A 13,808-nucleotide genomic window follows, 5' to 3' on the forward strand; every position below is an offset into this window, starting at 1 on the left:
TCCGTGTCTCTCCCGCGTATTTTTGGCTTCTGGGAAATTTCATTGACCAATCAGACCAGAGACACGAGGGAGCACCCGCGCTTTTCGCCCAATCAGCTGCTGAGTTTGTGTGTCAAAGCTGGCATTTAAACTGATCTTTAAAGCTGTGAGCGCCTTTAAAAACTCTCCAAATGACTCAAATGCTGGCAAGGTTGATGCGGGACTGCGCATTATCCTGTGTTAGCAATAAGAAAAGTATGCTTTTAAAAAGCGCTTCCTTTACTTTTAACGTACAGTAACATCGAACAAATTAAAGTTTAAAGGGGCAATTCTTTTGTCGACATAATCTTTATGTAACCTAGAGCATGATTAAGAATTAGGGGCAGGAATAGGTCACATGGCTTTTCCCTCTTATCCCATTCACTAAAATCAATCCGTTAGCATCCAAAAGTGTGTTGACTTTAGATTTTAATATGCACGATAAAATATCTATAATTGCAATAAAACATTTTCTTTCACTTTAATCCCCTTGTAATAAAAACTAACAAATTGTTTGCCGTCTGAATTCTTTGATGCACCTTTCTGATTCACGTAGGACACACTTTCCCTTCTGAAAACCACATACTCACTCACCTTCTAAATAAACTGTTTTTCTAATAATGTAATCTCCATACTCCATCTGCTACTTGTGACATTTTAGTTTCAGATGATTTCAGGCATTTCATTTAACTAGTTTATGGTGCACCTTAACTTTCCCTTTTCCTAAGCCTAGATTTATTAATTCTATCTCACAATAGCGTGCAGTTTCTTCTAAAATGTTTCTATTCCATCTACTACAATCACTCCTAAAGCGTTTTGTGTCCAGACTCATATAACAAGGCGGCTATCACTAATCATCCCTGCTTCATGTTGGCTACTTAAATCCCTCCAGAAAATATTCATTCTTTCTGCGTGAGTGTAATGCATGTAATTTATTGTCCTACTGGAGAAACGAAAATCTGCAGATGCTGAAGGATCTCAGCAGATCGAGCAATATTCGTGGAGGGAAAAATATTTATTGTTCTCTATTCTTGGACTGTGTCCATAAGTTTGCATTTCTTGGTGTTGATCGCGGAACCCAAAAAATAAACAGAAACTCTTGTTCTTCTTTTCCTGTCAAGGTGAATCAAGATAAGATGTAGTGATTCGGGGCATTTTTTTTAAATAGAAGTGGGGTGAATAACAAGTTATGGCAGTACACCACACCTCGAAAGCAAAATAATGCAGATGCTGTAAATATGATTTTTTTTAAAAAAAGAAAAATGTTAACAACATTCAGCACATTGCAGAGCACCTGCAGAGTGAAATAGAGTTAGTATTTCATATTGATGACTATTCATTGGACACTTAAAAATATATACAGACAACAGGAAGAGGAAAAAGTGAAAAGCTCTTTGACGGAACACACATAGAAGTTGCTGGTGAAGCGCTCACCAGCAACTTTTATGTATGTTGCTTGAATTTCCAGCATCTGCAGAATTCCTGTTGTTTGCGTTTAAGCTCTTTGACGGAATGGGAGCCAGGGGTAACTACACAAGGTAGAAGGAAATAATGCAACAAATCATCAGTTTCTCTGTATCTTAAACATTGTTACATACTTCCCCCCACCAACGCCACCCAAGTTTTGACACTAGAGCATTGTCCTGAACTGCTGGTGTGGATCTTGTGAGTAAATGGATACAAGGCCATGATTTCTCCACGATATTATCAATCCTGAAAATCTTGGATTTACTGAGATATGGAATACTGAAACAGGCAATGCTCCCTACGTGCAATCTAATAGCCAAGATTCCACAGGATCATTGTGAAAGCGGTTCTCAAATCCTGCACTATTAATCTAATGCTGGAACCAAGTTTCTTTCATTTCGATGGACATTATAAGGCTGTAGATATAAAACAAAGTTCCAATCATATTGATTTAAATTTTTTAAAAATCTAATTTTAAAAATTATTAACTGAAATTATTTAAATATAATTCAAACAATTGACAGCTGGCAAAGCTGGGTGATGGTCTTGGTGGTTGTCAAACCATTTATGGATGTTTCTGTATCCAGACTTCCTCCACAAACCACCACTGACAACCCTGTCCAGCAGGTGCAGGCTAAAATACTGCTCCTCGTTCTTTTAAATCTCTTTCCACAGAACTGGGCTAACCTGCTGTGCTAACAACAGGAATTCTGCAGATGCTGGAAATTCAAGCAACACACACAAAAGTTGCTGGTGAACGCAGCAGGCCAGGCAGCATCTCTAGGAAGAGGTGCAGTGGATGTCTCAGGCCCAGACCCTTCGTCAGGACTAACTGAAGGAAGAGTGAGTAAGGGATTTGAAAGTTGGAGGGGGAGGGGGAGATCCAAAATGATAGGAGAAGACAGGAGGGGGAGGGATGGAGCCAAGAGCTGGACAGGTGATAGGCTTTAACATTAATCTAAATTTATAACTTGACACCCTCTGCTGAAAAGACTCAGGTATTACACCAACATAGAACATCAACAATAATCTACATTTATATGGCATATTTAATGTAGAAAATTACCCCTAGATTCTTCACACAGTTGTAATTTGAAACAAGGAAAATCTGGGGCAGGGAAAGTGACATGATTATGATTATGTTTGGTCAAAAAGATGAATTTAAAGAGGATGTTGAATCAGAATCAGGTTTATCACCACCAGCATGTGACTTGATATTTGTTAACTTAGCAGCAGCAGTTCAATGCAATACATAATATAGAAAAAAATAAATGAATAAAGTAAATCAATTACAGTATACATATATTGAATAGATTAAATATCATGCAAAAAAGAAATAATATATATTTAAAAAGTGAGATAGTGTTCACGGGTTTAATGTCAATTTAGGAATCGGATGGCAGAGGGGAAGAAGCTGTTCCTGAATCGCTGAGTGTGTGCCTTCAGGCTTCTGCACCTCCTACCTGATGGTAACAGTGAGAAAAGGGCATATGGATGCTGCCTTTCTGGCATACCGTTCCTTGAAGATGTCCTGGGTACTTTGCAGGCTAGTACCCAGATGGATCTGACTAGATTTATGAACTCCTGCAGCTTCTTTCAGTCCTGTGCAGTCACTCCCTCTCCCCCACCAACCCTCATACCAGACAGTGATGCAGCCTGTCAGAATGCTCTCCATGGTACACCTATAGAAGTTTTTGAGTGCTTCTGTTTATATACCAAATCTCTTCAAACTCCTAATGAAGTATAGTCGCTGTCTTGCCTTCTTTATAGCTGCATCGATATGTTGGGACCAGGTTAGGCCCTCAGAGATCTTGACACCCAGGAACTTGAAACTACTCACTCTCTCCACTTCTGATCCCTCTAAGAGGATTGGTATGTGTTTCTTCGTCTTACCCTTCCTGAAGTCCACAATCAGTTCTTTTGTCTTACTGACATTGAGAGCAAGGTTGTTGCTGCGACACCACTCCACCAGTTGCTACATCTCACTCCTGTATGCCTCCTCATCTCCATCTGAGATTCTACCAACAATGGTTGTATCATCAGCAAATTTATAGATGGTATTTGAGCTATGCCTAGCTATGCAGTCACGGGTATAGAGAGTAGAGCAGTGATCTATGAGTAAACCCGAGGTGCGCCAGCATTGATTGTCAGCGAGGATATGTTATCATCAATCTGCACAGATTGTGGTCTTCCGGTTAGGAAGTCAAGGATCCAACTGCAGAGGGAGGTACAGAGGCCCAGGTTCTGCAACTTCTCAATCAGGATTGTGGGAATGATGGTGTTAAATGCTGAGCTATAGTTTATGAACAGCATCCTGACATGGGTATTTGTATTGCCCAAGTGGTCTAAGGGCGTGTGAAGAGCCATTGACATAGTGTATCTGCTGTTGACCTATTGTGGCGATAGGTAAATTGCAGTGGGCCCAGGCCCTTTCCAAGGCAGGATTCAGTCTAGTCATGTCCAACCTCTCAAAACATTTCATCACTGTAGATGTGAGTGCTACTGGTTCACTGTAGATGTGAGTCATTAAAGCAGCTCATATTATTCTTCTAAGGCATACATTACTTTACACAAGGAGACAGTAGGTATGCATTTTGCATCACTCTTCACTGTAGAAGACAATAACAGTATGCCAGATGTTGAAGGATGCTAGGGAAGATAAGTGAATGCAGTTGCTATTACAAGGGAGAAGATGCTCAAAAAGTTGAAAGACCTAAGGGTACGTAAGTCACCTGGACCAGTTGAACTGCACCACAAGGTTCTAAAAGAGGCAGAGGTAGAGATTATGGAGGCATTAGTAGTGATCTTTCAAAAATTATTGGACTCTGGCATGGTGCCAGATGACTGAAAAATTGCAAATGTCACACTACTCTTTAAGAAAGGAGGAAGCAACAGATAGGAAATTATAGACCAGCTAGCCTGACTTCAGTGGTCAGGAAGATGTTGGAGTCAATGCAAGGATTAGTTTATGGTGTACTTGGTGACGCAGGACAAGATAGGACAAAGTCAACATGGTTTCCTTAAGGGAAAGTCGTTCCTGATGAACCTGTTGGAATTCTTTGAGATTACAAGTAGGATAGATAAAGGGAATGCAGTGGATGTTGTATATTTGGACTTTCAGAAAGCCTTTGACAAGGTGCCACATGAGGCTGCTTACCAAGTTAAGAGCCCATGGTATTACAGGAAAGTTACTGCCAAGATTACAGCATTGGCTGATTAGTAGGGGGCAGCGAGTGGGAATAAAACGATCATTTTCTGTCTGGCTGCCAGTGACTCGTGGTGTTTCGCAGGGGTTGGTTTTAGGACTGCTTCTTTTTATGCTGTATATCAATGATTCAGATAATGGAATAGGTGGTTTTGTTGCCAAGTTTGCAGATGAAACGAAGATTGGTGGAGGGGAAGATAGTGTTGAGAAAACAGGTAGGCTGCCGAAGGACTTAGACAGATTAGGAGAATGGGCAAGAAAGTGGCAAATGACATACAATGTTGAAAAATGCATGCTCATGCACCTTGGTAGAAGTAAATGTGCAGAATATTTTCTAAATGGGGTGGGGACAAATACAAAAATCTGAGATGCATAGGGACTTGGGAATCCTTGTGTAGAACACTCTAAAGGTTAACTTGCAGGTAGAGTCAGTGGCGAGGAAGGTAAATGTAATGTTAATATTCATTTCAAAAAGTCTAGAGTACAAAGGCAGGAACATGATGCTGAGGCTTTATAAGGCACTGGTGAGGCTTAAGTATTAATAATAGTTTTGGGCTCCTCATCTAAAATATGTGTTGGCATTTAGAGAGGGTTCGGAGGTTCACAAGGATGAGGTTCCAGGAATGAAAGGCTCATCATGAGGAATGTTTGATAGCTCTGAGCCTGTACTCACTGGAATTTAGAAGGATGAGGAGGATCTCATTCAAACCTTTCGAATGTTGAAAAGCCTAGACAGTGTAGATGTGGAAAGGATGTGTCCCATGATGGGGGAGTCTAGGACAAGAGGGCACAGCCTCAGGATAGAGACCTGTCCATTTAAAACAGAGATACGAAGGAATTTCTTTAGCCAGAGGATGGTGAATTTATGGAATGTGTTACCACAGGCAGCTGTGAAGACCATGTCGTTGGTGTATTTAAGGCAGAGCTTGAAAGGTTCTTGATTAGGCACTGTATCAAAGGTTACGGGGAAAAAGGCCGAGGAGTGGGGTTGAGGAGAGGAAAAAACATACCAGCCATGATTGAATGGCAAAGCAGACTCAATGGTCCAAATGGTTTAATTCTGCTCCTATATCTTAAGGTCTTTATATAGGGGTTTATATTCACGTCAGAAGTTGACCTTGGGGATGATCAGGCACCATCACTGATGAGACTAGTTTTGGGATTAGATGAGAATTTGGTGGAAGGGGGTGGTACTATGGAGGTGGTATGAAAGGGATGGTGCAAGTTAGGATACATCGGCAGAGATTTCAATGACTTCCAAGTTTGCTGAACCCTAAACAAAGACAACTGGCCAGGAATCCACTGGAATGATTGACACGAGTTCACAGCAGCATATAAATTGAGGCTGGATGGAGTTCAGCAAAGGGATGCAAGTAGTATTAGTGATGGCTCAAACATGTGAGCCAAGGTAGAGTTAAATAGGACACTAAAGTTGTGAACATTTTAACTCAGCCTTAACAGCAAAATAAAGTCAATTACTTTTGACAATTATTGCATCTTCCTGCAATCCAGTGTGAAGAATGACATGTTCTCATAGCAAAGAGCTCTTTGTTCCCCCTTTATGGCCAAAAAGCTCACTCTATTACATCAATAAATTGAAGTTTTGTAGGTACATTTAATATCAGAGAAATGTATACAATATATATCCCGAAATTATTCTTCTTCGCAAACATCCATGAAGAGGTTTGCCCCAGAGCATGAACGGCAGTTAAATGTAAGAACCTAAAAGCCCCCCCAGCTACCCGCTCCCACACATAAGCAGCAGCAAAGCAACAACCTCCCTCCCCCACCAGCAGAACCAAGCATCAGCAACCGCCCACTAAGCATTCAAACGTGAAGCAAAACATCAATACAGACAGACTTGCAATAGCCCAGTCTACGCGTTCACCCGGCATTTGACATACCATAGGCTCTCTCTCTCCCTCCCCCAGTGAAGAAGTATTCCCGTTTTATAGTGAGAGGGGAGACATAAAGCAACTTGCTGATTTATGGTGTTAAAAGTCTGTGGCATCGCTTTTTTTGAGCTCTGTGTCCAAAGAACTCATCTCCCTGGGCACAGATTTTCCATCTCCAACGACGCATCAGGTGGCAGCATCGGCCCTGAATCTGCCCACCTCCAGAACCATGAAAATCCGACACCCTGAAGGCCCGCTAGTCTTCCAGGCGGCATCCTTGTCATATCGAAAAGTGGCTGGTCATGAGGCCCCGAGAGAGGGTCCCATTTCTGAAAGAACTGAAGTCTCAGGACATCAGTTCGTCAACTTACCTTAATCTTTTTATTACTTTGGCACAAGGGGACCTCACCAAAAGTCAGAGCACTATAGCACAGAAACAGGCCCTTCAATCCAACTAGTCCATGCCAAATTGTTATTCAGCCTATTCTCATTGACCTGCACAAGGTAGCAAAGAGGGTTTGTCGCAAGTTCTCCTATCTGAAGGTCTAAAGATGAGGCCACAGCAACAGCGGGACTGCACTGTGTTGTTACACTTCCATTGGCTCTCAGAATGGGAAGAAGCTATTGAACCCAATTTCTTCTTGAGGGTACAATTCATTGAGTTCTATTGCAAAGCATGCATCGCTGATAAGGAAGAAATAAAGCTCAATTGGGATGGTACCTGTGTTTGAATAACCTGCTGATGCCGACCTGCATTCACATGGCTGGTCCAGTGAAGTTGTTAAAAAGGATGCCACTACCCACAGAACTGTATATTCAATGGAGTTCAGAGCAGTGTTGTGCAGAGCAATCAGCAACAAGTGAAAAATACAAAATAACTAATTTATATTTGGCATAAAAGACAAAAAGTGAAGCTGTTGCGAATTCAGAATAAAAACTGACACAAGTAACATTGCTGCTGAAATTCAGTTCTATGTACTTTAATAGAAACAAATTTCAGAAGCCAAGTATAGTACTCAACAGTTATTATATACCACCAAATAACATTTTCAGAGGTAATTTCTCTTTCCTTCAACCTCAATCTCCATACAAGGTAATGAAATTTTGCATTACCATAGTCAGTCCACCCATAAAGAATATTCTGGAAAGTACTGATGAGCAGTAACTTGTAGCTATGCAAGTACCATGGCTACAAGTTAGCTCAGAGACAGGGTATTCCTGATTCCCCAAATCATTCCAGCATCTTGTATCACAGGAGTCACAGACAGATGATAGAATGCTTAGCGCTTGCCTGGACAAGCCCAATCCCAGTTGTCACCATGACAAAGCAACCAATTTAAATGGCTATGATCCATCACCCTGAACATTCAGAATCAGATTTACTATCACCAGCATGTGACATGAAATTTGTTAGCTCAGCAGCAGCAGTTCAATGCAATATATAATCTAGCAAAGAAAAAAAAACATAATAAACAAGTAAATCAATTATGTATATTGAATAGATTTTTTAAAAAATGTGCAAAAACAATATTTAAAAAAGTGAGGTAATGTCCAAAGCTTCAATGTCCATTTAGGAATCCGATGGCAGAGGGGAAGAAGCTGTTCCCGAATCGCTGAGAACGTGCCTTCAGGCTTCTGTACCTCCTTCTTGATGGTAACAGTGAGAAAAGGGCATGCCCTGGGTGCTGGAGGTCCTTAATAATGGATGCTTCCTTTCTGAGACACCGCTCCCTAAAGATGTCCTGGGTACTTTGTAGGCTGGTGCCTAAGATGGAGCTGACTAGATTTACAACCTTCTGCAGCTTCTTTCCGTCCTGTGCAGTAGCCCCTCCATACCAGGTAGTGATGCAGCCTGTCAGAATGCTCTCCACGGTACAACTATAGAAGCATTTGAGTGTATTTGTTGACATGCCAAATCTCTTCAAACTCCCAATAAAGTATAGCTGCTGTCTTGCCTTCTTTATGACTATATCAATATGTTGGGACCAGGTTAGATCCTCAGAGATCTTCATGCCCAGCAACTTGAAGCTGCTCACTCCCTCCACTTCTGATCTCTCTATGAGGATTGGTATGTGTTCCTTCATCTTACCCTTCCTGAAATCCACAATCAGCTCTTTCCTCTTACTGACGTTGAATGCCAGGTTGTTCCTGTGGCATCATTTCACTAGTTGGCGTATCTCACTCCTGTACACCCTCTCGTCACCACCTGATTCTACCAACAATGGTTGCATCGTTAGCAAATTTATAGATGGTATTTGAGCTATGCCTAGCCACATAGTCATGTGTATACACAAAGTGTAGAGCAGTGGGTGAAGCACACACCCCTGAGGTGCGCCAGTGTTGATTGTCAGTGAGGAGGATATGTTATCACCAATCCACACAGACTGTAGTCTTTCGGTTAGAAAGTCGAGGATCCATTTGCAGAGGGTGGTACGGAGGCCGAGGTTCTGCAGCTTCTCAATCAGGATTGTTGGAATGATGGTATTAAATGCTGAGTTATAGTCGATGAACAGCATCCTGACGGAGGTGTTTGTGTTGTCTAGGTGGTCTAAAGTCCTGTGGAGAGCCATTGAGATTGCATCTGCCATTGACCTATTACGGCGATAGGCGAATTGCAATGGGCCCAGATCCTTGCTGAGGCAGGATTTTATTCGCCAATCTGGGTAACTTCTAGATACCACACATATAACTCACTAAATACATAAACACTATCATGTAGGAACAAAGCAACAGATACTGCTATCTACAAATTTTCTATTTCACACAACATCCTAACTTAGAAATGTATCATAATTATTGTGCTAAAGGATTCCAGATCTTAGTGCAATGAAATGGGAGTACATACTTTCACCAAAATGAAGAGTGGTTCAGAAAGGCAGCTCACTGCCTTATTTTCAAGGACAAAGGCAATAAAATTTAGCCTCGCAAGTGACTTCCACAGAGCACAAGTTAAAAAAAAGCAATTGCAGAAACAGACTTATCTAAGTTTATCAAACCAAATTCCAAAAATATACTAATAAATTCTGGGAGTAGTCATTACATTATTCTACACACTAGCAGTAAAACTTTAGCATATTGCATTTCACTTAAGGTTATTCTCTCAAAAAAAAATTGCACAACTCCAGCCATATCATAAAGGGACACAAATGTATTTATTACACGGTAGCATTCTTTACATCATGTACTTCCCTTAGTACATAATTAGACTCCTATTCATAGTGTTCTATCATGTCACTATATTAAACTATACTAAATTGTGGGACCCAAATGGGCAATTTCCCAACAGCACCAGTGTCACATAAGAGGTAATGGGTCTCTGCTTAAAACACACAATCAACAATATAAACATATTCTTTATGAGAAAGCTTGCTTAAATTACTGAGTTGTACAACTTCCTTTCTTTACAGGTCATGAATTCACCTTTTAACACATGACAAATTACATCAACTCCATATCACTGCAACTCCCTTTATTTAGTATAAATTTTCTAGATTTAAGAAATGCCTTTGTAACAATTATTTTGTTGTGATCATACTTAACTGCCAACTCTTTTCTTACTGATATCATTAGCAATGTTTAAAAATTGCAGGGTTAAAGGATAATGTTATAATTTAGTTTGATAATGCAAGTAAGAGCATAAAAGATATGGTCTTTTGAGATAAGGATTCGGCCAGAATGGGTGGTGAAGTCACTCAAGAGCAACCTTGACATGAAGTAAAGAAATCAACTTTTGACCATAGATACTATTGAAAGTACAGAAAATCAGAGCATCAGATCTAAATTCCTCCACCAAACAATAGCCATGATGGTCCAAGGCAGTGTTTGCAATTACAAATGTTGAAACTGAAGGCTGCGCCACTTTCGAAACAAGGGGCAATTATGTCCAATGTTATATTTTTGTCAAATATTAGGCAATAATCCGTTTGACATTGACAGACTTTCATTGATAAAAGTCACATGTCAATTTATTGACGAAAATAAATTCCTGTTTTATCTCCACCTTACACAAGAAACCCTTTTCATGAATTTTCACAGTACTGGTGCTCCATTCTGCCAAATAATTATTCATACCCCTTTGTACTGGAAGCCCCAGCAGCTCAGGGGTTTAAGCTGCAGTACATTAGCTGGAAGATCTCATCAGATCTTTGATTGACATTGATGTTCTTACTAACCAGTAAGAAAATATTGCAAATAATCTTAGGGTTAAATGTCCAGAATCCAAGCAGTATTCAGTACAACACAAGAACAAATTGACAGAAAATACCCTTTATCATTATATAACCTTGCTCTGCTGAAAAAAAGAATGAGACTTATTTTAGGAAAAGAGGTGTGGAGACTTCATCAAGGTGTGTGCCATGCTCTGCAACCTACCCATATTAAGACAGAGAAAGAACTGCATGGAGACCTGGGAGCCATGACACAGAGCCTGTAGATATGAACAAATAGGAAGAGTACGAGGCTTTCAGAGAGACATTCCTGTTCAACATCAATAGCTTTTACCTCAGTGAGCACAGGAAAAGGGCATTGTCCAGATGCCATATTTCTAATCAAGGACCTTTTCATAATGCGCTTTTGAAACGTTATTCTTTCCCACACAAAAAAAAAGGCATCTCCACACTCTAGTAATACTGTATATCACACTAAAGTTTACATACTTAAGTATCCCAGCACCAGATACACTGGGACCAAAGTGAAAAAGAATCTAATGCACCATAAAACAATATTATATTCATCCTTTAATGTTCTACTTTTGTTATCCTCAGGTAAAATTCCACATATGGCAGACGTACTTCTCTCATCACTCATGGAACAAATCTTCAAATAAGGTTGTTGGACAACTTTGGAGAGCAAGGGCGCCCCCACATCTCTCCATCTTTCCTTAAATCAAATGAGAAAACCCACTAAAGTCACATTGGTTGAGCTCAACTAAGCCCAAATAGAAAAATTTCCTGATCTTTGTGCCAATTACTGTAGACAATCACCAGATACATTTTGTGCAAAAAAAAGCACATTGCCATCAACATTTCCTCTCTATTGTAATAAGATTTATACTCTGATCGAATCACATAATTGATTTGTTTTCTTTTTGAAAGATGAAAATTATTAACATCTTCTCTAGAAGCTGGCAATTGATTCCTGAAGTTTTGAACTGGGTACACATCATGTGTTAGGTAGTGAAAAATGGCAAACTACCCTATTACTCTGCAGCTCAATCCATCTAAGATTAGTCTAACTTTTTGGGAAATACCCTCACATAATTGAACTAGTGCCACTGATCCAGAGCAACAGCTTCAGACAATTTTACTCTTTCTAGGTAAACAAGGAGAGATTGCGGTGAGGAGTTCATTTATGAGAAAAGGGCTCATGTTTGGTTCTCCTTTCTCAATGGAGCGAATACAATTGAATTTTTTTTCCTCAAGTTTTAAAATATCTTGTTTCATTAAAGGGTTTTGCTAGAACAACAAATTCTGGTTAACCCATTAGCAGGCTGCAGTTGAACAACACATATATGAAAAAAAAAAATCCATCTGGAGAGCAGTTCATCTACTGTGCCATGGTGGAAGATGTACATGATGTACAGGGAGACAATCTCAACAGGCTGAAGGTGCAAACTGTTTCTCTATATCTACTCTCAGCCCTTTGCTCAGAAGAAAAGCTTCTTGTTTAGGCTCACGGCCCAAAAAACATCTCAGCATGTCCTCAGCATCCATTGAACCACCCGGTTTAAGAATACAATTCCGATAATCTATTCCGACCTACAAGAGAGAAGCATAAAGAGGTTAGGAGATTGTTTTATAACTGACAGCATATCAGGTCATTAAGTGTTGTTTTAGCATAAATTGAAAAAAATAGGAATGTTTACAACCAGAGCTTGCCTATAAAGTAAATGGTAGCTGTAAAGTGGGACATGTAACCAGAAAGACCTCCATATTATGCTCCTGACAATGAGCCAGATTTCAGTCTGCCAGCAAGCCCCCCTTTGAACATAGGGTAGCTGAGGCATATGGATTAACTTAATGGAAAGCTGGACAAATACATGGTGAAAGAGAAGTAGGAAATGTTGATGGGATCAAAGGAAGCAGCGTGCAAGGAGAGCAATTCATAGAACAAACACCAACTTAGACCTAGTTGTGTGAACAGTCCACTTTATGCTGTTGAAATATGCAAGTTGGAAAATGTTTTCTCATATCGAAGTTCTTATAAACCCGAGATTATCTTCATCAGATCATAAGACATAGAAGCAGAATTAGGCTGTTCGGTCCATCGAGTGTGCTCTGCCATTCTGTCATGGCTGATTTATTATCCCTCTCAACCCTATTCCCCTGCCTTCTCCCCATAACCTTTAAATCCCAGATTATTCAAGAATCTATCAACCTCTGCTTTAAACATACCCAATGTCCCGGCCTCCACTGCCAGCTGCAGCAATGAACTCTACAGATTCACCACCCTCTGGCTAAAGAAACACCTCATCTCTGCTCTAAAGGGAAGCCCCTCTATTCTGAAGCTGTGCCCTCTGGCCCAAGACACCCTACTATAAGAAACATCCTCTCAACATCCACTCTATCTTGACCTTTCAATACTCCATGAGGCATATCCCCTTTGCTCTTTTGAACTCCAGTGAGACAAGCTCAGAGCCATCATACACTCCGCATACATTCCCCGGATCGTTATCGCAAACCTCCTCTGGAACCCCTCTCCAACGGTGGTCGTCAAGTTTATTTATATAGCACATTTAAAAACAACCCACATTGACCAAAGTGCCGTACAGATCAGAGCAGAATAGCTAAAATTACAAATATGAGAAACACAGACATAACCAACAAGGCGAACAGCTTATAGGCACAAAGGAAACAACACAAGGGCCTAAGCACAAGCCAAAAATCAGCCACATCAGGAGGATTCAAACACTAGTGAATAAAAGTAAGATTTGAGCTTGGATTTAAAAGAGTCGATGGAGGGAGCAGATCTGATAGGGAGGGAAATGCTGTTCCACAGTCTAGGGGCTACAATGGCAAAAGCATAGTCACTCCTGAGCTTGAGTTTAGATCTCAGGGCAGCCAGGAGCCCCAAGTCAGCCGACCTGAGGGGCCTGGAAGTAGAATAAGGGGTTAGAAGGTCTGTGATACAAGGGGGAGCCAGCCTATTTAGGGCTTTATAAACAAACAGGAGAATCTTAAAATCAATTCTAAACCATACTGGCAACCAGTGGGGGGAGGCCAGGA

General features: G+C 40.5%; 1 protein-coding gene across 2 annotated transcripts in view; it reads right to left on the bottom strand.

Annotated features, from left to right (window-relative positions):
- Positions 1–9,718: 9,718 nt before the first annotated feature.
- LOC140188303 (thimet oligopeptidase-like) overlaps positions 9,719–13,808 on the bottom strand; it is a 42,870-nt gene continuing 38,780 nt past the window's right edge. For both annotated transcript variants that reach the window (XM_072244413.1, XM_072244412.1), the window contains exon 12: positions 9,719–12,341. In XM_072244413.1, coding sequence (XP_072100514.1) covers positions 12,177–12,341 — 165 coding nt within the window. In that variant the 3' untranslated portion in view covers positions 9,719–12,176. The remainder of the gene's footprint in view (positions 12,342–13,808) is intronic.

Source organism: Mobula birostris, chromosome 26 (assembly GCF_030028105.1).
Source record: "Mobula birostris isolate sMobBir1 chromosome 26, sMobBir1.hap1, whole genome shotgun sequence".
In the NCBI taxonomy this organism is placed as follows: Eukaryota; Metazoa; Chordata; class Chondrichthyes; order Myliobatiformes; family Myliobatidae; genus Mobula; species Mobula birostris.